The 25,048-nt window shown below is 38.9% G+C and overlaps 1 protein-coding gene across 1 annotated transcript in view; it reads right to left on the reverse strand.

Annotated features, from left to right (window-relative positions):
- Positions 1-25,048, reverse strand: part of LOC124594206 (acyl-coenzyme A thioesterase 9, mitochondrial-like) — a 194,609-nt gene that overhangs the window by 6,463 nt on the left and 163,098 nt on the right. The window contains exon 6 of the mRNA XM_047132565.1: positions 6,754-6,841. Coding sequence (XP_046988521.1) covers positions 6,754-6,841 — 88 coding nt within the window. The remainder of the gene's footprint in view (positions 1-6,753; positions 6,842-25,048) is intronic.

The raw sequence follows: 25,048 nt of genomic DNA on the forward strand, positions 1-25,048 counted from the left end.
CCTACATTATTTGGGATTTTCTTTTCCCTTCTGCTCATATTTGCCTTTGAAGACTGTGAGGAGGGAGTGTATCTACATACGAGGTCTGATGGAAATCTATTCAACATTGCTCGCCTCAAGGCCAAGACCAAAGTAAATACAGTTGTTATCCGTGAGTTGTTATATGCGGACGATGCAGCTCTAGTAGCGAACACAGAAGATGAGCTGCAGTATATAATCAACAAATTATCAAATCCCTGTGAAAAGTTTGGTCTACTCATCAGCCTTCAAAAGACTAAGATCATGGCGCAGAGCACTACCAACCTTCCATCCATTAGTATTGATGGCAATCCTCTCCAGATAGTTGATGACTTTACCTACTTGGGATCCACAATATGTAGCAACTTGTCCATGGACACTGAACTTACTAACAGAATCGCAAAGGCATCATCTGTCATGGCTAGATTGAAAATCAGAGTATGGAACAATGGACTGCTTACCACAAAAACTAAATTAAAAGTCTACAACGTTTGTGTTATAAGCACCCTTCTCTATAGCTGTGAGACATGGACAACTCTTTCTAGGCATGAATCTCGACTCAACAGCTTCCATCTCCGCTGTCTCCGGAAGATCCTTCAGATCTCTTGTAGAGATAGAGTACCCAACACCGAAGTCTTTCATCGTGCAAGCACAACCAGCATCTTTGCACTCCTGAGTCATCGACGTCTAAGATGGTTGGGACATGTCAGGCGCATGGATCCTGAACGGATACCGAAACAGCTGTTGTACGGCGAACTTCAGGAAGGTGTGAGGCCAGTGGGACGACCGCATCTTCGTTTCAAGGAGAGACCTGATCAAGACCAGAAGCAATCCAAGTCGCTGGGAAAGCATTACAGATGACCGTGTCAAGTGGCGAGTAACTGTGCGCAACGGCGTCAAGCTCTCAGAGGACGAACGCACACAGGAACAAATCAGGAAGAGGACAAAGCGAAGAGACAGAGCGGCTTCTGTTGCGAAGTCCCTCAAATTTCACATGTCCAAACTGCAGCAGGGACTGCCACTCTCGAGTGGGACTTTTTAGCTACAGCAGACGCTGCAGACTCTGAACCAAGCATGTTACACCATCATCCCTCAAGGATGGACGGATGCCATTTATTATTATTTATTTATTGTAGTATGTACTACCATTGGTTAGCTGTAGTAGTAACAACGAGGCTTATTACACCAAATATTGATCAAGAGCTCATAAGATACAGGTTTTGAAGTGACTGAATCTACGTACTTACTTTACTTCAATTGTGGCCTACATCACTGTAGTGAAATCCATTATGGTATCCTGTATGTATTCAACAAGCATATTTTAGATCATGTATGCAGTCGTCGAGGGACACTGAAGGCAAGATATTCTCAGGTATTTAAGCCATTTTAACTACTCACTAACCGGCGGGACGTTACTGACTGTTGAAAAAGTGTTTGCACTTTGTTTAATTTTATAATTTCCTACATGATCCTTATGTAAAAAGAGCATACAGGCAAAGAAAATGGTTTTACAGCTTTGGTTAGAAGTGGGCTCTTGAAACTTTGGAATTAACTTTTACTATACAATCTCTTTTGTTACCCAGATTTTTCTAATGCTTTGCAACCAGTCTGAATCAATCCTGTAGACAATCTATAAGCATAAATATAATGTGGTCTACATAATAATCGTTCTTTAACATACTGGAGTCAATTAGTTTACATTTCCCCAGCTCTGTTATGTTTGAGAATTTAATGATATAATTAGTTCTTGTGTTATAATTTATTATTGTTGCAGTCACTTTCTTTTTTTGAATGCCAATTGAAGTAAATTCTAGATTATCTGTTTTGAAACTAGGAGCCGAGGATCATGCTAACATGCAGCCTTTTAAGATTAAAATATTCCCTTTTTTTTAATGAAGACCACATTTATTTAATAGGGTCAGCCATGAATGATTACACTCTCAGCAAGAAAAACCAGTGTTGAATAGTGGAAACTCAGTTTAATCCATATAAATAACTGTAACAAGTTAACAGGCGTAAAAGATAAAAGAAAAGGTAATTTATAGCTGTAACCAATGTTTTATGAAATGTAATGAAGTGAGACAAACAAATCTAAGGACACCTTCAGTTGTTCACGGGCGTCGCTTCTGGTAATGCTGTAAAATCTGTACAGTTCTTTCATGAGACAGCTAAAATGTGCAAGTACCAAATGGTGGGGCTGTAACGTCGTCATATATCAGGGCCTGCCACGGCAAGACAAACTTCACGCGGGCTAAGTGTTTGGGAGTCACGTGGGCCAAGGCTCAGCCTGGCTCGGCTTTGCTCGTTCCTTCCGTGAAGAACTCAGTACTGCCCGATATTTTGTTTAGTATAGCGGTGTGCCGCTTTCTAGTTGCCACAACTCCTTTTATTTCGGCACAATCGCGGTGTTAGCACTGTTTACTCTTCGCTGTTTGTTGGGAGTGTGAAGGACGTTCGCAAGTTCAGTGGCTGCTTGCACAAAGGAGATAGTATAGCGATCTATCGTTGCAGGCCTTTAAAAATGAATGGAAATACAGAACAGGGGGATGAAAATTCTCAACACGTGTTAGGCAGTCGCATAACCTATGTCTGATGCAGATTTGGTACGAAACGACATTATAGCACCAAGCACAAAGAATTTAAATATTTAGTTGACAGTGAAAGAGCAAAACGTTATAACGCCCGACAGATACGATTCAGTGTTCTGCACCTCAAGAAGAACGTTGTGCTATATGTGCAGGCATGCAGCACGTGAAGATGCTGATGGTACGAACAGTGAAATTTTTGAAGTCTCAACATTAGTCCGCTATCAGTTTCAACAGTTTTCGATGGAACTTAATCAAGAGTTGTTGTTGTTGTGGTCTTCAGTCCTGAGACTGGTTTGATACAGATCTCCATGCTAATCTATCCTGTGCAAGCTCCTTCATCTCTCAGTACCTACTGCAACCTACATCCTTCTGAATTTGCATAGTGTATTCATCTCTTGGTCTCCCTCTACGATTTTTACCCTCCACGCTGCCCTCCAATGCAAAATATGTGATCACTTGATGCCTCAGGACATGTCCTACCAACCGATCTCTTCTTCTAGTCAAGTTGTGGCACAAATTTCTCTTCTCCCCAATCCTATTCAATACCTCCTCATTAGTTACGTGATCTACCCATCTAATCTTCAACATTCTTCTGTAGCACCACATTTCGAAAGCTTCTATTCTCTTCTTGTCTAAACTAGTTATCGTCCATGTTTCACTTCCATACATGGCTACACTCCATACAAATACTTTCAGAAACGACTTCCTGACACTTAAATCTATACTCGATGTTAACAAATTTCTCTTCTTTAGAAACGCTTTCCTTGCCATTGCCAGTCTACATTTTATATCCTCTCTACTTCGACCATCATCAGTTATTTTGCTCCCCAAATAGTAAAACTCCTTTACTACTTTAAGTGTCTCATTTCCTAATCTAATTCCCTCAGCATCACCCGACTTAATTCGACTACATTCCATTATCCTCGTTTTTCTTTTGTTGATGTTCATCTTATATCCTCCTGTCAAGACACTGTCCATTCCGTTCAACAGCTCTTCCAAGTCCTTTGCTGTCTCTGACAGAATTACAATGTCATCGGCGAACCTCAAAGTTTCTATTTCTTTTCCATGGACTTTAATACCTACTCCGAATTTTTCTTTTGTTTCCTTTACTGCTTGCTCAATATATAGTTTGAACATCATCGGGGATAGGCTACTACCCTGTCTCACTCCCTTCCCAACCACTATCTCCCTTTCATGCCCCTCGACTCTTATAACTGCCATCTGGTTTCTGTACAAATTGTAAATAGCCTTTCGCTCCCTGTATTTTACCCCTGCCACCTTTAGAATTTGAAAGAGAGTATTCCAGTCAACATTGTCAAAAGCTTACTCTAAGTCAACAAATGCTAGAAATGTAGGTTTGCCTTTCCTTTATCTATTTTCTAAGATATCTCGTAGGGTCAGTATTGCCTCACGTATTCCAATATTTCTACGAAATCCAAACTGATCTTCCCTGAGGTCGGCTTCTACCAGTTTTTCCATTCGTCTGTAAAGAATTCGCGTTAGTATTTTGCAGCTGTGACTTATTAAACTGATAGTTCGGTACTTTTCACATCTGTCAACACCTGCTTTCTTTGGGATTGGAATTATTATATTCTTCTTGAAGTCTGAGGGTATTTCGCCTGTCTCATACATCTTGCTCACCAGATGAGTTTTGTCAGGACTGGCTTTCCCAAGGCCGTCAGTAGTTCCAATGGAATGTTGTCTACTCCCGGGGCCTTGTTTTGACTCAGGTCTTTCAGTGCTCTGTCAAACTCTTCACGCAGTATCGTATCTCCCATTTCATCTTCATCTACATCCTCTTCCATTTCCATAATATTGTCCTCAAGTACATCGCCCTTGTATAGACCCTCTATATATTCCTTCCACCTTTCTGCTTTCCCCTAGAACTGGGTTTCCATCTGAGCTCTTGATATTCATACAAGTGGCTCTCTTCTCTCCAAATGTCTCTTTAATTTTCCTGTAGGCTGTATCTATCTTACTCTTACTGAGATAAGCCTCTACATCCTTACATTTGTCCTGTAGCCATGCCTGCTTAGCCATTTTGCACTTCCTGTCGATCTCATTTTTGAGACGTTTGTATTCCTTTTTGCCTGCTTCATTTACTGCATTTTTTATATTTTCTCCTTTAATCAATTAAATTCAATATTTCTTCTCTTACCCAAGGATTTCTACTAGCCCTCCTCTTTTTACCTACTTGATCCTCTGCTGCCTTCATTACTTCATCCCTCAGAGCTACCCATTCGTCTTCTACTGTATTTCTTTCCCCCATTCCTGTCAATTGTTCCCTTATGCTGTCCCTGAAACTCTGTACAACCTCTGGTTTAGTCAGTTTATCCAGGTTACGTCTCCTTAAATTCCCACCATTTTGCAATTTCTTCAGTTTTAATCTACAGTTCATAACCAATAGATTGTGGTCAGAGTCCGCATCTGCCCCTGGAAATGTCCTACAATTTAAGACCTGGTTCCTAAATCTCTGTCTTACCATTATATAATCTATCTGATACCTTGAAGAGTATGGAGACTTTATTACTGAAAAGTACACTGATTATGTCAAGGGGCCTGCCTGTAACGATTTTTCGATTTAAAACTCGCTATTGTTGAATTTATGCAGGAAAAAGGAGTGCAGGAATGAAAATTAAAATACCGGAATGGATTCCAGACCACGTATTTTAAATGACTTGACTCCAAACTGACGATAGTTAGACATTGCAAGATGCGAAACAACTTCTTTCTGATTTTAACGGGATGCATTTTAAAATAAAATAGAGTTTTAGAAGGAAAACATTCTGACAAACACAGTCCAGTTCCCTAAGGCAACTTCCGTTAAAGAAAAGGTGAGAATTCATTGTGGCGTTGAAAGAATTACAAGGCTTCCTAAACGTTTTGATGACATTAACAGTCTTACATGTGTTTTCAAGCTGTTTTCCAGACCGTTTCAGTTGATAGTTCCCCTTTGCATGTGCAGACGTAACTGATTGACCCGCATGGTAATTCTCGTTTTAAATTCTGATCCATATACGCTAGAACTGTCCAGGACATCTACAATACTTTCCTTAGATAGAGTTTTCACCTCTCCATAATGAGGTTGCAAAAGTGCTACAATATTTCGATCCACACACCTCGGTGAAACATTTTTTTATTGTGAAACTAAATAAGTACGTGGTGGCGGACGAAAGGTTCTTCCTCTGTCCGTAGTTCTTGCGATGTTCCACGTCAAGACAGTCTTCAGCAACAGCCTACTTTTCTGGCTGACGTAATCTGGTGTGGCGTTTATGGTCATTGCATCTATCTTTAACACGTCTGGTCAACGTATGATTTCCGACATTGCTGCAGGATTTCATATATCCCTGGTCTCCTTAGGTCTAGCACGTGTTTAACAAAACCGAGCATCGTTTTCATCGACGCTGGAGGGCGGAAGACAAATTTTATTTGATGTTTCTTGAAGCATATCACGTCGTGCATTCGAAGACCATTGCCCGTTTCTCCGTCAGAGGTTCTGGATGTCGGCGTCCTCTATGATTCGTCTACGATGACCTTATAGCCCCATCCCTTGAAGCCTGCTCTTTCCTAGCGAGCCAGCGCATATATTGGCGTACTACTGCAGCAGCACACCAATAAGCATCTAGGATGACGAGTAGTTGTCTCGCTGAAATACTCACAAAATTATCGGAAGCGATGCCTGTGAGCCGCAGTCGCAGTTATTACGTCGGGAAAGCTTCAAACAAGACAAATTTAAGGATATCACATATGTCCCAGTAGCCGCTATCGAGTGCGACACACCAGCATCGCTGTCAAGAGAACAGCAGTTCAGATCCCCCTCCAGCCATCGAGATTTGGATTTCATGAGGTCTCCCCACATCTTTTACGGAAAATTCGAAACTCATTACAAAATAACTCGTCCGACTTTGGTCCCTTTCCTTCCCCAGCCCAAGCTCGCACCCCGGGTCTGCATACATGTTTATAGATCATTAATCTCTAACCTTTCTCTCTTTTATGAGTCACTTCATACAGACATAACAGTTCAAATCTTCGACCTGTCCTATCAGATGTCATAAACTTAAGAAATAGGTAGCACAGAGCAACATTCACCCGGGGTGCCGTACGTTACTGATTACACTTACCGTGGCGAGAGGTACATGGTTCTTACCATGGAATGTAAAATCATCAGCGTCCCTATCTTGATGGGCCGTCTGAAGGCGATGTAACTGATGTAGCGCAATATGGGAGTTTCGTTGCTGAAACAGACGCAAAACGCCTCACTGCCACGGCTGGTAGCTGCAAACAAAACTCAGTAACACAAAACTAAATAGGTAAAAACTTTTGCGAGTCTGGAACTCGTCTATAGCATAGTTTCTCGGTATGAAACAACCACACACCCTTGTGTTAAGTTATTAACTGAACAAGTCGTCATAAAAGTAGTATATCGACAAACGATATAAATAAAAATATTTAAATACAGTTAAAGGTTTCAGTAGTTAAAGGGAAAGAAGTTACAGTGATTAAAAAGTGTGACATTGAAAAGTTCAAATGTGCTTTTTTCACTGAGCATAGCATCATTTGTTATGACTTCACGAAAGTGAAAGGGATTTAAAGTGTACCTGAGAACTTAGCTATAAAATATTTTACTGTGATGATTCATCAATATTGGTTGAAAACTAGAATTTAATACTCGACTTGCACATTTTTAGAAAAAAAAAACATCTGTCGTGAACGGCGCACACAATTTTCATTGAAGTACCTGAGTATAGTTTTCGTCATGACTTTAAGGGTTGATACCAGTGAAAAGAAAGTTTACGTTCTCTCTGTAGACCAAGTTAAAATTTCGAACAAAAGAAGCAATAGTAAAAGAATTATTTCCGTTTACAGTATTATGATTTTTTAAACAGTAATCTATCTCGACTGCCGTTATTCATGTTGTAATGGATCAATCGTCTGGAAGTATAATGATATGTATTTCTCTTCAACGAAAGCTCAGAAATTGTTGCAAAAATTCATTCATAAAAAATCAGTCTTATTAAAATTGTGTTAAATGGTTGTGTCAGTAGCAACAAAACAGATTCATCTGGCAGAAATTGGTGTACAGGCCTAGATCTCTGCAACGAAATTACTGTTCGAGATCAGAAAATATATCTCCATAGAAACTATCGATGTCTATTTTTTCATGTATGGAATGCCGATTTGTGAAAACAGAAATCGAAAAAAATTAATAATTGTTTCAGGCATCACTGTTCACAACAGTGATGCCTGAATTCTAAGCAGAAAAAAACAAAAGTACCAACATTGTTAGTCCTAACATTAAATAGCCACCTAGATTCAGACTTCGTTCACAACAGAGCGTCTTAGTACTTACATTACCTGGAACGAAATAAAAATGTTTAACAACTAACGATCTGAGAAAGAGCTTCCCTCTATTAAACTAAACTGACATCCACTGGAGGTGACCAATTGCGTTTGATAAGCATGTGTTGTTTACCTCTCATTTCTTTCCGATTGTATTCTCTGTTCTGGTACGGTCTTCCTTGTTTGGTAGTGGCTAGAATTTCTGAAAAAATCTGACGTTGAAGAACCCGTTGCAATCAAGCGTTATATATCAGTGCAGTGGAAAAACTAGATGATTATCTTTTCATTTATGAAGTATTTCTTTTCAACGAAGAGAGAGCAGATGTTGACAACTAATCCAGCCTATAGACAAAATCAAGAGCACACAATGCATTAAACTTATGGAAGATATGTGTTTGTAAAAGGACAGTATAAAATCCAGGAGACTGCGATTGGAAACTTACCGCATCGAAGCAACTGTTCACTAAATGGGAAACCCAGTCAACCCAGTCAGCTGTTGCTGACGAACGGCACAATAAAAAGATGAAACACTATACAAAAACGTGTAAAACACACCAAGTAAGAAAGCAGTTAACTATATCAGCCACTAACGTGAAGGAACTGGAGAAGGACATCGCAGTTCGTGATAACTAGAAACATCTGACCTAGAGATATTAGCGTAAAGCAGATCGATGGTTCGGGGAATTATACAAGGAGAAAGATATTGTCGCTTTTAAACACTTGTTTCTAGCTCCATGATATAACAAAAATTAAAAAAAAGACTAAGAGTAGCTCCCAGGCTAAAACACAGCAAGGACACAAGTAACTCGAAAAATGTGCTACTGATTTCGTTATTTTGTCACTTAGATAATGTCTTCAAAACATGATCCTTCATAGCCTCACACCTCTTATCCAGTAACTTCTAATTCCCTACGAAGCTGGCACTAAACAAACTAAAACTGTAAGTCACAAGCAATAATTGTGACACCAAATAGATAACACAGTTCCCAGTTGAACTAGATCACCGATGTCTCTTTTGTGGATCTTTCTTGTGTCTATGATACTACAGAACTCCAAATTACGCTACGTAAATTTTTCAGTCTAACAAGGGACTTTTAACGCACCTGAATCATGTTACGTAAACTTCTAAGTCTAAAAAGTGATTTTTAAACCCATCAGAACTGCTGTCTCTCTCTTACGGAAACGAATTTGCTATATCGTCTCCGCATGTTAACGGATTCACTATAGATTGGACAATACCTTATCCGTAGTCCTCTTTAATGTATACACTAGTGATCAACAACTTTCACTAGGTACTAAGGGTTCTTGGAAGGTGTTGACCTATCAGTTGCAACTAGGGTGGGAGCATAGAAACAGAAAACATTTTCTCGTCTGGTGTGAATGTACTCTGTGATTATTACAATAGCAACACACTAAAATCAAATTAAAAGCCGCTCACTTATTTTACCATAAGTTATGTAAATTTTAATGTGGGGCGAGCTTTAGCCATATCGATGTAGGCAGTGTAAACTTCGTAAATCCATTTCGTTAAATTTTGCAGAAGCGAAAACGGCTTCTCAAAAAAATGTACATTTATGCAGATAATTTTGCGACATTTATAACTATACGGTAGAAGCCTAGTTACTTACAGATTAGATATATCCACTCACTTTCAAATCTCTCTTTGATAATGGAGTGACTGGTTACTAGAATTACGAGGCTTCCATAGACAGATGGAGCTTCGACATTTTCATTGCCTATCATCGATATGACACAGACTCTGCGGAGCCTATATGCTTCGTATCTTGAGCAGGGAGGGCCTCTCATTTTCTAATTTCCACTGAATCCCAAGCCGTTTGAAGTTAATGAAACAGTAATTGAAATGACCCTATGTTTATTATAGAAATGGACAATGAGAAACTAACTAATAAGATTTCAGATCGAGCGGTCACGGAATGAAATTCACTTAGTGCTTTCAAGTACATTTCTCCCAGAGCGTAACTGGGATTAATGAACACAGGACGTAGAATGGCCGGCCAACAGACGTTTAACAGAAAGTGTAGCGTTCTCCTGGTCACCAAAGAGCACCCAAATGGGCAACTTCTTAACTTTAAGATCCCTTAAAGTGGATATGTTCTCCACAAACTTTATAAATGTCGTCGTCCAGCAGAGATCGCGTTGTCAGGGAATGAAACATGTAGGCTCATTAATTCAATCACAGAGATTCAAACATTCGATGCAGTTGGGAAAGCAGACACTATAAGGCAATTTCACCACGTCTAGTAAGTTCCAGTAGTTGAAACTGGCTTATGACCCACAAAGTTTTCACGAAAATATGCCCGAAAATACAATGCATGAAGTAAGTCGTGCGCAGAAAAAGAAACAAAGTCATTTATAACTGAAACTGAGTGCACAACGGCAAAACTAACACCCTCAAAACTACGTGATTCCTTTTCCAAACGAACTAAAGATCACTGAATCTCCTGCTTATCAACACGAAAAATTTAACTAACTCAGATTCAAACCAGTCATCTCAAATACGCACGGAGGTAGCACGTCATACTCACCAGACTTCTAGATCGTCTTTGTCTAACGCCACTAAAATCTGAACCTACCATGAGTCCGTGGACCGATGTAGAAAAACCTTGGTGGAGGCGAACGCGGCGAATCAGCAAAATGGACCACAGTGGCGTTAGGCGTTTTCTCATATCAAAAGGCTTTGAAACAACGCCTACACACACTGCTTAAAATTTCCTCTGGTTTTACGTCTAAAATTTGAACATACACTCTTCTTGCACGTCGGTGTGAGCGTCCAATCCCATGGCCAACCGTTTAAAAAGCGTGGGCCAGTCAGACATCCACGCCAGCTGCCCAAGCCCGCTTCAGAAACAAAACTCAACGGCCCTTCCCAGGCCTTGCTACATAGGAAACCCAAGAAATCCAGCCTCAGTCTAACGCGAACATGCGTTTTCAGTGATTCTCGCATTAATACAACTCAGAGCTCATCTATTTTGAGGAGCATGGTTAATGTTGTCCATGGGATGCTAGCATCAAACTTAATCAGAAGGAAATCAAAAAAATCAGTCAGATCGGTTTCCGACGTTATCATCCTCCCAGGTATCATAAAAATGTGAAACAGTTGCAAAGAAAGTGCTCAATCAAATTGCAAAACAACATGACAAGGGGATAAATTGCCACCTTCCTAAAACCGTCGAGGCACAGATACGTACTTTTCATATAAAAAATGAAATATTACTGAATATGCAAGTGGAATATATTGAAAAAGGCAATAACGAAAAACAATACTGAAATGGTACGATAAACGCGGCAACTAAATCGGTGACTGTCTCTGATTGTAAGGTTAATTTCGGACGCGTTAGGAGTTTAAGATAACGTTTTCACGCCGTTATTCACAACGACTCGCTCGAGTAAAATATCTGTTTCCGATTACTGTCTCATAAATTGACGGACGAGGAGAAAGTCGCTAAAGTCAAAATTTTTGTAATTTTTGTTGATACCTCTAACACAAACACATCATCTTTATAAGGGGCAGTCAAATGAAAACGAGAAGATGGAAAGAGGTAAGTACACTGCTTATTATTTCAAAAATAATCGGCATAACTATTAATCCATTTATCCCCTTGTGACACAAGACGTCAATGCCTATAAGGAAAAATCTTTGCCGTTGCCTATGGAACCATGATTGTACCCATACGTGCATCTCTTCCGAAGCAAACTTTTATCTTCAGGGTACCAAAACTATTGAAATCACATGGGAAGAGATCGGGGCTATATGGAGGATGTGTGTGAGCTTCCCAGCAAAACTTTTGCAGCTTGGTCAAAACAATTTTTGCAGCATGTGGGCGAGCATTATCCTGCAACAGAATGATGACATCCGTCGACATTCCTGGGCGTCTGGACTACTCTGTAGAAGTTTCGCTGGGACGCCACTACACATCCTCCACACAGACCCGATCTCTTCCCATGCGATTTTCATTGTATTGGAGCTCTGAAGAAATACATTCGTGCCCGTCAATTTCCTTCGGACGAAGAGGTTCACGGCTGAATACAAACATTTTTCCATGAAGACACTGACCGTCTTCTTTTACAGTGAGATAAATGTATTAACAGTCACTGCGATAACTTCTGAAACAATATCGATTTACTTACTTGTTTTCACTTGACTTATACAGTGCATTATCGCAAAGCCTTAGACCTGGTGCTGTTTCCAATGTGTTCCATTTTTCGATTTTCCGAAAAGAGTCATCTCCACAAATTGAATACCAACTTTGATCACCTTTTCCAACAGCAACAGCATGACCCCAAGAAATTCGTGTCTAGTCATTAAACTATCAAACTCAAAGTCAACGAGGCACATTTGAAATGGTCGCTGTCTCACATCTTGCTTGTTCTGAAGTGGAGAGCGTAACCAGGTGTGCGATAAATTCCGTCCGAAAATAAGGATCCATTTGCGAAATTGTTTGGATAAGGGTTTTGTGACTGTTAACGAACATCTACCTTACTCCATAGATGTGGAGGCTGCAGTCTTCTACTTGTTTTCAACAGGCACACGTTATGCAGATATACCAGACATTCAAAGACGTTTGGCATCAACACTTCTACCTATAACAAAAAGAAGCCGTAGCAAGCTAATGATAGACGTTGCCAAAAACCTATTGAGCAAATAAAGTATAAAGGACATACTCAGACTCCACTTTAGAGTACGCATTCCATCATCAGATGTACCTGCACACAATAAAACTACAATAAGCAAGCGCCAGAAAACATAACATTCCTAGCATTAACAGTAGCCGTGCGGTCTAGGGGGGCGGCTTACCACGGTTCGCGTGGCTATCCCCGTCGGAGATTCGAGTACTCCCTCGGGCATAGGTGTTTGTGTTGTCGTTCGCGTAAGTTAAAGTTAGATTAAGTAGTTTGTAAGCCTAGGGACCGATGACCTTGGCAGTTTTGTCCCGTAGGAACGTACCACAGATTTCCAAATTTTCCTAGTATTTAACAAAATCTTATAATGCGATTAACCTAATACAAGGATGAAATGAGACTAATAATAATATACGTATTAAAAAGTAAAAAATTACAAATGTGCTACCATATTCCAGATACAGACTCAGTCTAAGAGAAGTCAAAAAATAATGAGACAAAACATAAATTACATGAATAAATTACCTGGTAGCGAGGGACCCAGTAATGCTTTTCATCTTTTTTATTTTTAATATTTACATTGCTAGCATGCAAAGAACCAAACATCTGCAAATGCAAAGATGTCTGTATAAGCTCTGGAACTATGTAGATATGTAACGATCAAGCAATCCCCTCCAATGGAAAACACATATAAATCACTGTGAAGGTAAAATAATATGAGAAAACTTCGAAAAATCCGAAAAATATGCGTACACTGAAGATCAAGCGCGACCTACTATATCCAAAAATACACAGGAAAGGCCTGACACATAATAGACCACTCAGTAACATAGATGCAAGCTGTAAACAAAGAAACATAAGTAAAATACCAGGTAAGTACTTGCCTCCTCTCTCACGTATATTAAATGCGTACGAGGAATAGGGTAAAGTCAAATTACTCGGTGATGTCAAGTAATCCCGTGATAAGTCGTATTTCTTGTGTCGCAACGTAACTTCAGCTCCAAATATTATGCCAGGAGATAGCAGAAGCATCCAGGAATCTATCCCGCCCTCGTGCTCCATCTCTTGGTCGTTCAAAGAAGTTTCACAAAGCTATTCAAGCTGTTTTATCGTGCGGGCAGGTCACACGCAGGCAGCGAAATCGTTAGCTAAGATATTAATTTCGTACAAACATCTGTTCCAGTGTATAAGTTCCATTTTAACACCAGTAATTTGTAAGATACATATCATTCACATATAAAATTTGTATCAAGCATTGACGGCGTGTGACCTTAGCTATGGGTTGGTTTCCCCTGGGCTGAACGCTGAGATGGCGCCTAAGTGGGACACAGTGGCACCTTCCTACACAGGTGCAACACTTAAAGAAGCTTTATGGTTGGTGAAGAACGAAGGATGGGCAGTACACAAGGTCAGTAAACGTTTCGGTATTCCGTGGAGTACGCTTAAGGATTATTACACGAAAATTTCATCCGGTCCAGGAAGTGCGGCTCTTTCAAAAATTGGGAAGCATTAGTTATGCCTTGAAGTAAAGTTAGTGATGTATATGACAAGATGCAGTCATTAGGTTTCGAGTTTACAGTTAACCAAGTCAGAAATTGGGTATAAGGTTGCTGAAACTATAGAAGTCAATAGTCCTTTCTTTTACATGGCTGGTCGGTTTTGGTGGGATGATTTTTATGATTAGACAAAACAGTTAATGGAAAAACTGAATTCAGGGGACTAGCCAGTTCGACTATGGCACTGTGATGAAACGGGGATTTCGTATGTTCTGAAGTCTAGGAAGGTTGACAGTCAGTTGGGCAAAAATTATATTTATAAGCAAAGCTTCGGAGGAAGGGAAATCACGACTGTCATTTCTTGCTTAAGTGCGTATGGAATGAGCTTCCCACCTATAGTTGTTTTTAAAGGGGTAAGGATGAATGACAAAGTGGTTGTCACACCTGCGCCTTCACTCGCCTGCACCTCTCTCCGAAAGACTGGATTAATGCATATTTATTTCTGGAACGGTTTAAGAATTTCCTGGAATGCAGTCTTCCCTGCCGACCAGTAACGTTGTTCATGGATTCACATACTAGACATATGACCCCAGAAACTCTGTCTTCTGGTAGCTGAGAATCATGCCCACATTGTGATATTCTCGCACCATACGACTCATCTTCTCCAGCCTTGGACGTCGGGATTTACAAACATCTTAAAGAATCTGGAGAAAACAATTGGCTAGATTTTTGACGGATCGTCCTGGAGAGAAACTTGTTCGTCGCGGTTTCAATAAAATTCTGGATACAGCTTAGCAAAACGCCTTTCAGACCACAGCTATCTGCAACAACTTCATAAAAACCAGGATATTCCCTTACAACTGAGATACTGTTTCCGATGAGGCTCTTGCTCCTTCCTTTCTTAAGCAAACACATAAATAAGAATTATCTGGAAAGAAGACGGTTGCTCTAGAAGACCCTCTAAAACACCCTCTGTACCAAAAAGAGTGCCACGGAAGGAAGATGAGATCCTTCTGCGAAAGTAATTTCACCAAGCCGCAACAAGTCAACGATGCCAGGAGGAGTCAGATCCATAAAATCAATAAATATGTCTAGTCCTAATCCTAAATTCAGACCACAGAAAAATGATGATGATGGTTGTGGTGCGTGTCGTAGTTTCTATGCGAATGACACCATGAAGAAGAATGGGGCCGAATGAATCGAGTGCCAGTTCTGTAATGACTGGTATCATCTGAAGTGCCAGAGAGTATAGCGTCTGTTTTATGTGTGATGGGTGTGAGATATCAGATAGTGACTAAGAATAGCTCATCAAACTTAAAACAAGAGCAGACACTTTGTTTGTACATTTTTTTGAATATATTTTTTTGTGTTTGCTACAATGTTTGACAATAGAATATTTCAGACTGCTAACGTAAACTTATGTGTATTGTTTGAACACTTCCATTACATTGGAAACTACTATCCAAAATCTAAGTGGTACTCTTAATGGTAAACAGCATACTACCATAGAGCAACATGAACACTGTCACAGCATAACTTAAATATCACGGCATTACTTCTTCTACTACCATTATTTGTAAGTTAATTTCAAGAAATAACATGTTGATATTTTTAATATATACGCCAAAAATACTTCGTAGGGCATCCCTCTTTCCCACGACAAAAATCAAAATAACCTTTGACTAAAGTTGTTGAATCCCTAACAGAGAAATCATAGCATCACGGAGTTACTTTACTTCACCCTATTAGGTCTACTGCTTGCTTATGATGGCTTTATTGGGTACAGATCCATTTGATGACAAAATGCCTGTTGTAGAGGCTTGCCGCGAAAGGCAAAGGTCCGGAGTTCTAGTCTCGGGTTAGCACACAGTTTTAATCTGCCAGGAAGTTTCAGAATGTCTATTGCTAAAACGATCATGTTTGCTGTAGGAATAATCATTTTCAACGAATTACAGCCTGTGTAAGTCTATAATATTTCACCTCTTCCCTACGTTTGTAAACTTGAGTCACCTACTCGCTTCTTTCTGTATATCCGGGCTAATCTCAGTATTTGCTGTAGTAATTTTAATACAGTTTGCAGTAATATGTTGACTGAATTACGAGGAAGCCTTGTGTGCATAATTTATTTCGTACAAAATGACTGTACTAGGATGAATTAGTCTACACCACTCTGAAAATGAGGTCATTGCCATTTAGCGATGAATGGTGAACTCCCTGGACCCACAGCTCTGCGCAGCATGATGCTGCCATAGCCAAGGGCGCAAGCCAATGCTCTCTTTCATTTAATATATCGACAACAGGAGGAACGTGGTTGGCGTGGTGTGGTCAGTGCGGAAGTTGCTTAATGTATTCAGATATTATTTGTTTGGTCGTTTTGAAATTCTGCTCCGCTTGAATCTAATCGAGATTCAAACACGATTCTTTGTGTGGCAGTACGAATAAGTCCACCACAAGGAATTACGGCAATGAGCCTGAACAATGAACCAGTGCGTACTTAAGTTTACGACAGGAATGCTGTCACAGGCTACGCATCTATAACAAGCGTGTTTTTTATGTTTCATTTCTCTTACTTGTGACATTCGCATATGATCCACTCATCTAACCTCCAGTATATGATATACTACAAATTCAAAGCCATATCCAACCACACGCGCACATACACCCATGATTAGCATAGAATACTTAGGGGAGAACAGGGAAAAGGGGTCATGGTGGACAAAGTGGCTACGTAGGAGTCCTGGGGAATAAGGTGATGACATGGCTTGGTAAATGCCTTAAACGTATTCTCCCTACAGGGTACAGTCATTTCATGACGTCTGACCTCTTTTCTGTTCCGCGCCCCAGAGTTATAATGAATTTTGTAGATTTTAAGTACCCTGTTGTAAGTTCTCAGATCGTCTATTTCTTGTGCAGAGGGAAAGTCACTTATGTCTTTTAATAGAATTGTGTTGACTCGATAATCCTACTGTGCAATTAGAGGGTATACAATTTTTGTGTAATAACGTCAGTGCGGACAAAGTAGCCAACTCGGGGGGGGGGGCTTCTGACCTCTTTAGGTAAGGGGAAAAACGACAAAGCAGCGACCAAAAGAAGAGTGATACTTACAGAAAGTCCTTATAACACTGACCAATAAGCGGCAAATAGAAAAAGAGGAGAAAAAAAGTAGAAAGAAGGGGAAACGGAAAACAGCTGAAAAGAAGAAAGGCAGTAACGAGAAGAGTGCGAAGAGCAGGAAACCCAACCCTAGAAGGGTTCCTTTTGCCGACAACGAAGAAGACATAAAGTGCATGTACTCCGAAGAAAAAGTTTCAGGTCCGAGGCCAGAAGCTCAATGGATTTAGTGCCAATTTTTCTCCCTCAGGAATCAAGAGCTCTATATATTTTTGAAAAGTGTAAATAACTTAATTAGAATCATGTTTTACAATAAAATATATTTATTTCTTTGTTAAAAGAGTTTTTTATCCCTTATTTTTTAGCTTAAAACCAAGTACCCACTTTGCCCACTCAATCTAGCAAAGAGGTTGAATTGTTTAAAGCACTTCATTTGAACCTAAGGTAACTAAAATATTGTACTTCAACAGTAGCAGATTGTAATCACTCATATCTATGCATTTCCGTCTACTGCTACTCAGCTTAAAAAGCAGGAATAATTTACCCTGGCCCATTTGCTCGGCTTTCCACTATATTGATTCTAAACATTTTAATCAAGACATGATTTGCTCTCGTCATTGCTCCAAACGATAACAGATAACAGATAACATTCATACTTTCTAAAAAGGTTCCTGGGGTGCGCTGCTTAAAGCGTTTCACTTATGTGAAACTGATTATATTGAATTAGGTAACATGGCTGTCTGAATTTTATGCGTAGCTCCACGCAGAGGCCCGAAAACAAATCTATCGCTACGTCAGACAAGTCGTCCGGTCGGAGATAATTAGTGTTACGCTTGCGAAGCCGGGGTGGGTCAGTAGTAACACGATAAATTGCGGCTCCATGCCTCCATCGTCATTGGCGATGAAGAGATTAATAGGAATATAAAGGGATTTGGCTTGCATCTTCAGTTTTCTTCGAATCTTCCCAGCTGCACCTTGTAGATGAGACTGGTGACCGCAGTGCCTCCAGCGCTCGCGTCGTGGACAGAGGAGCGGCGCGGCAGGTCCCGCGGCTCTGCTTGCTGACCACAGCCGCGGGCGCGTCTGCCCCTGACAGGCACGCCACCCGCCAACCGCCACCGCCAGCTGCCGCCCCGACACATGCGGACTGAACCCCTCCTCCCGTCAAATTACAGCGCTCCTCAACGCACCTCCCCTCCCGCCACTGCTACATCTCCGTGCTTAGGGCTTCACACGGTGGCCGCTGGTGCTCTTTGACCAGTGTACAAGGAGAAAAATTGGGCTTGCTCGTACAGTAATTTTGTTAAGCTTAACACCGGGTGTTCCAAAATGAATACAAAGGTTTTAAAGCGTTGTAGCTTTCATTACATTCAACTTACAATTATAAATAATGCATCAAATGAAAGACCAGCTCAAATAGGTTTTATCACAAGTTTTCAATGTGAGCACCATTCGTCACACATCGAATCGATAGGCGAGTTCTTTCCAAAGCTTGATCAGTGTGCCCGGAGTAATTGTTGCAAAATACTGTTTCTGAAGTCGGGTAGATCAACGGGTAGTGGAGGCACATACACACGATGCTGTATGATCCTCCAAAAAAAAGGTAAAATTCTCATGGCCTTAGATCGTGTGTGAACGTTGAGGTCACGCAAGACAAGCCTTGTCGTACGGCCTGTTACGACGTCGTTTAACCGATCGCGAACTGAGTTACGCTAATAAGGCGGCGCACTATCTTGCAGCCAAATGAAGTTCTGTGGTTCAGTTTCTTCCAATTGAGCAAAGAGTCATAGTTCTAGCTCATCAGGATAAGAAAAATCAGGTACAGTTGCTTCACTGAAAAACAAAGGCCGATAAACTTTCCGCCAGGTTACGGCAAGAAAACATTAAATTCCTGGGAGTCTCGTTGCAACTGTAAGCTTTCGTGGGTATTTGCAGACCTCTAGATGCGCACGTTATGTGTGTTCGAATACCCACGTAGGTGAAATGGTGATACATCACTGAAAACGACAAGATCCTGAAAATCTTGATCGACACGCAACAAAATTTCGTTTGCAAAGTTGGCACGTAAAGTGTAGTCTACAGGCTTTAGAGCTTGTAACAACTGCAAACCATAAGGATGTAGTTGCAGGCATCTCCATAAAAGTCTCCACATGGACGTCACAGGAATTACTAATTCGCCGCTAACCTTCCGAAATGATTTCTTGGGCCACGCGTGAAAGACTCTCACTCGTTAAACACGTTCTTCTGTCACTCTTGTTAGTTGCACACTCTCCTTTGCGCATACATAAACGAAAAAAAACTGTTTGAGTTCCGCTTTGATTTGATGTATTATTTATTATTGTGAGACGAATGTAATAAATTCTACAAAGCCTTAAAACCCGTATATTCATTTTGAACCACTCTGTACATCAAAAAGAAACGAAAAATTACACTCTCTGAACATATTAGATTACGATGAAGCCTTTTTGTGTAGTGCCAAAAATATTTAATGAACTTAAAGCAATGTTTCAGCAAATGACGTTACGAAACTTCTCTGGTTGCACTTACAGATATGTTACAGAAACGGCTACTAACCATCGACATGATGACATTTTGCTTCACAAATTTTATTGTTTCTTCCCATTAGCTGTGATACAATTCTATTCAACACGCTATGTTTTTCATAAATCGAAAATCGACTGCGATCACCCCATCTATCCCAAATCGATTGCTTCAGATGAGAACTGCTTTTTTCATCCTAACATAAATTCTACCAAATAAAAGTTGTTTCTGACGTAACACTTTCGACCACTATATAAACTTCCTTGAAATTATCCGTCCATTTCCTTACAGATCTTTCTTATTCTTCATCATCTTCTTCTTCACTTCACGTGTTAAGCAAATCTCTTGTATGGTCTCCTTACAATTCTTCGTCGAATAGATTTATAATTGAGAGTCTTTACTGGGAACCTTTCTCCACTCATAGAGCCTACATGTTCGTCCCATTTTCTCCTATTTTCCTTCATTTTTTCGTTTAAGTTATATATTCCTTATAACTTCACTTCTTTTTCGATGTTTCCTTGTACATCCTTATACGCTTCTTAGAACTCTCATTTCTTGAGCCTGTAGTCTACTTTGTTGACGTCTTGTTGTTGTCCATGCTTCACATTCATAAGTAAGGCTTTGTGCTGCTATTGTTTTATAAAACTGCAGCTGGGTTTCTTTCCTGGCTTTATTCTGCAAACTTTTTACGATGATTCCACACATGGAAGTGATTTTATTTAATTTTTGGTCCATGTCATGGTTGTAGTCGTAAGTGATGTAGCATCCTAGATATTTACAATGTTTTATTTGCTCCAAGATTTCATTGTTGAAGAATATTTTAGATCTTATGGTAGTCTGCCCTGAAATGCCATCACTTTCGTTTTATCTACCTTCCTGGAAACGTCATAGTTGCATAAGTGGTAGTGGTTTTAACATGCTGTGTTGGAGACAGGGAGATGTACATGTTGCTTTTTGTTTTTATTTGATCTGAGAGTTTGTCAGTGAGGAAGGATTATACATATTGGTCGCAGCTTCTGTTCTAATAACTTTAATTTAATTTCTTTGTTTCATCAAGTGGGATCATAAACACAAAATTCAGCAGCGCCCTGAAATATTGTGTTTTATGTAGATCCACATGAAAAGAACTGCTGCTCACGTTTGAATCATATGTTGTTGGCTTCCTTTATATGTCAAACTAATGTTTCTGATTCCCATTCGTAATTGTAATGTCAAGGAAATTTATGTTTTTATTATTGTCATGTTCTATGGTGAATGTGATACTTTCATACATTTTCACGGTTATCTAGGGTATCTAGATCATCTTTTTGGTAGTGGAGATTTACCATCAATATAACTCTTGAAATACATAACTTTGTGGCTAATCTGATGATCTGTTGAAAAAAATTGCTGCTCTATGTTGTTGATGTAAATATCAGCTAATACTACAAGACTTCCAACTTCTGCCAAGTCATCTCACTGTTTATTAACTTTATCATTGAAACTGAATCGGTTATCTGACAAAATGAGTTCCAAAAATTCTATCATTTCATTCAATGCTTGTAAACTTAGATTTTTAATTATTTTTTAATTATTTAATTTTAATTTTAAATTTTTAATTATTTAAACAGTTTCTTCAACTGGCATATTTATGTCAAGACTGACCAAGTCCAGAGAGGAAAATTTTGATGTTGGTGGCATGTGTATATCAGTAGCGTTTTAACCAGTCCATAAGTATTTTTTGTAGTATATGTCTTTTTGAAAATAAAACTGACTGTAAGTAGGTCATTCACTTTTTTGGTAATTTAACATGCAGAACTGATTTTGGAGTTAACAGTAGGTCTTATGGGACATTCTGGCTTGTGAAATTTGGGTTGCACACAAAGGCTAGGCGCTGTAGGGTTTATATCAGTGGAGTCCTCTATTTCAGTCTTTGTCAGCAGAAAGATACAATTGTTTAGCACTTTTTAGCTTAAATTAAATTTATGTGTTGATTCATAATCTATTTTGATAACATTTTTGCAGCTACAAAATTGTGAAGTTTTTTTCATTGGAAACTTGTTCTAGCATTATAAATATGGAATTGCCTTTATCTGCATTTAATATGAGGCCCTCATTTTCTGACAGTTTAAGTTCGATGTCATTCATGTTTTTAAGTTCTTGACTATTACATCATTTGTTATTTGCTAAGATAACTGTGTATTACGTTATCAGCTTTAAAGCCAATTATATTTCTTTCAGCTGAGTTGACTTTAGTTCTAGCACTTGCTACTTTTGTGTATGCATTTAACTATTTCATGTTTTCGTTGTTTACTTAAATGGTAAGGTTACGTTTGAAGCTTCCTTTAAGATTAAATGCTGTGCTAATTGCATTAATTTTTCTGGTATTTATGTGAACTTCCAAGGGAATGTTTGCACTGTTCCATATTTACAGCTGTTAACTGTTTGTTGTGTGTATTAAACTGCATTACTACTGCTTACTACCAAATACGTAAAATTTTTCCTCATAAGAGAAATCTGAATGGGGACAAACAGGTTCTAGCCCTGAGGCATGTTTGTATAAAGCAGTGAGTCTTTTTGATGATACTAGAATGCAGCATTTTGAGAATAAGTCGAAGAAATGGTACAGTATAAGGTATATTACTGAGCACTGTATTACTGAGCACTGTGTTACTGAGCACTGGCGTCGAGACACAGAAATCGAACATGTAATATTATCATTGTATGAAAAGGCATACTCTTACTGCAGAACTACTTCAAGGTCTGGAGGATCATGCACTTATATCAGAAGAGGAACACAGTTCAAATCAAGACATGACCTCAGTACAGTAAGTGAAGACAAACACTTTGAAATAACAGCTATTGAATTAACAAGACTTGATATCACCAAGAAATTAATCATTTTGTGTGTGTATAGATCTCCCAGTGGTAGTGTAGACACTTTTTTCAATGAGTTATCAGAAGTTCTAGATAAAGTACAAAGGTCAACATAATTCTGTATGGGGACATTAGAATCAACACTAATATCATAAATGAATCCAGAAGCACCTTCATAATCATCCTTCAAAGTTTTGGCATGTCCCTGCTGGTCAATAGTGCAACAAGGGTTGCTACAACGACTTCATCAGTATTTGACCATGTGGCCACAAATACAGACAGGGAAAAATGTGATCTCGGACTATCAGACCATCTCTGTCAAATAATAACAGTAAAATCAGCCATCAAACATTCCCTAAACTACAAGCCTAAAAACGGCATCTATCAAAAACCAAAATAAAAGATTTTTTAAACGAACTAGAAAAACAATGCTGGGATGAAGTGAATAAGAAACCCAATGTGAATACGAAATTATTATGAAGTGTATAAGGAAACCAATGTGAATATGAAATTCTCTAAATTCACCACATTATTTAAATTGAACTTTGAAAAGGCATTTCCAAAAGTATGCATGTCTGTATCAACATCTCATAAAAACAGATGGACAACAGCAGATATTAAGAAGTCCTCCCAAACACATAAACACCTCAGTTCCATGAAAAAGATTCGCAATGATTCAGAATTCTTAAATTTCGATCATAGATACAAAAAGATCCGTAGAAAGGTGCTGGTTGCTGCAAAAATCATTTAATGACAAAATAATATATAATGCAGAGAATAAAAGCAAAGCAGTCTGAGGTGTTATAAAAAAGGAAATGGGGAGAGGCAAACAAATGCAGAATAACATACTGTTAAGGGAGAAGGATAAGGTAATAAATTGTCCACAACACTTAACAAACTATGTAAACAAGCATTTTTCACGTATTGCAGAGAAGTTATAGCAAAAATTGCCCCCCCAAAAATGTAACATCTGTAAATAATGTTGCACTAAATACAATGATGCTACTTCCAACCACAGAGAATGAAGTCAATAAAACTGTTCAAAAAATAAAAATAGAAAGTGAGTAGGCTTAGATGAAGTACCAGTGTGTGTACTGAAACAATGCATAGGGATTATACAAAGCCTCTTAACAAATATAATAAATGAATTCTTCACATCAGGGACATTTCCAGAGCAGTTGAAACAGGCAAGAGTTGTACCTTCGCTTAAGAAAGGCAATGGAGAAGACATAGAAAAATACTGGCCCATTTCCTTGCTATTACCATTATCATAAATAATATAAGCAATTATGAAAGACAGATTAATGAATTACCTGAATAAATACAATCTTTTAAGTGAATCACAGTTTGGTTTCCAAAGTGGCAAAAATACAGAGTCAGCCATAGTAGAATTGACAAAAGTTGTACTAAATGCTCTTGATAAAGATGAGTGTGTCACAGACATATTTTTGGATCTTTCTAAGGCGTTTTATACAGTCGACCATAAGATTCTATTAAATAAATTAGAAGCATTAAGAATAAGAGGGGTAGCTAATGACTGGTTTCGATCATACCTAACAGATAGGGTACAAAGAGTAGAGATAACACATACTTCAAATAGATCCAAGCATTTAGTAAAACACTTATCGGAACCAAAATACATTAATATAGGAGTTCCACAATGTAGCATACTAGGACCAATACTGTTCCTGATATACATCAATAACTTTACCAGTAGTGTCACTCCTGGTGAAAAAATTATCTTCGCTGATGACAGCAATATTGTAGTCACATAGTCTCGTTGCCGAGAAAGCAAATGAAACACTCAAGGAAGTATATGACTGGTCAATAAGCAAAAAACTGACATTGAACATAAAGAAAACTAATGCCATGATTTTCAGTTTGAAGAGAAAAAATCACAATGACAAATTAAATGTAGATGGCACATCTATAGACTGTGTAACAAATGCCAAATTTGTAGGAATGAACATTGATTCTCAGTTGAAGTGCTGTGAACACACAAAGGTACTTGCAAACAGAATGTCATCAGTATGTTATGCCCTTAGGATTGTATCATCAGTGTGTAACATGCAGTGTCTTTTATTTACATATTATTCATATGTACACTCAGTTCTTAGCTATGGCACTCTTTTTTGGGGAAAAAATGCACACAGTTTTTAAACTCCATAAGAGAGGCATAAGAATAATAACCAAAAATACTAGTCGAGCTCATTGTAAAGATCTGTTCAAAACACTGGGGATTTTAACTTCTCCATGTGAATACATTTACCACTCAGTGGTACACATCAAAAATAACGTTTGTAATTACTGCAAAAACAGCTCTGTCCATGAGCATGCTTCAAGAGATAGACTCAATTTACATTTACCAAGAAAAAATAAACATAAAACTCAAAACAGCATTTTCTACCAAGGAATAAAACTGTACAATAAATTACCAAAAGAGATTAAAGTAATTGC

This window comes from Schistocerca americana, chromosome 2 (assembly GCF_021461395.2).
Source record: "Schistocerca americana isolate TAMUIC-IGC-003095 chromosome 2, iqSchAmer2.1, whole genome shotgun sequence".
NCBI lineage: Eukaryota > Metazoa > Arthropoda > Insecta > Orthoptera > Acrididae > Schistocerca > Schistocerca americana.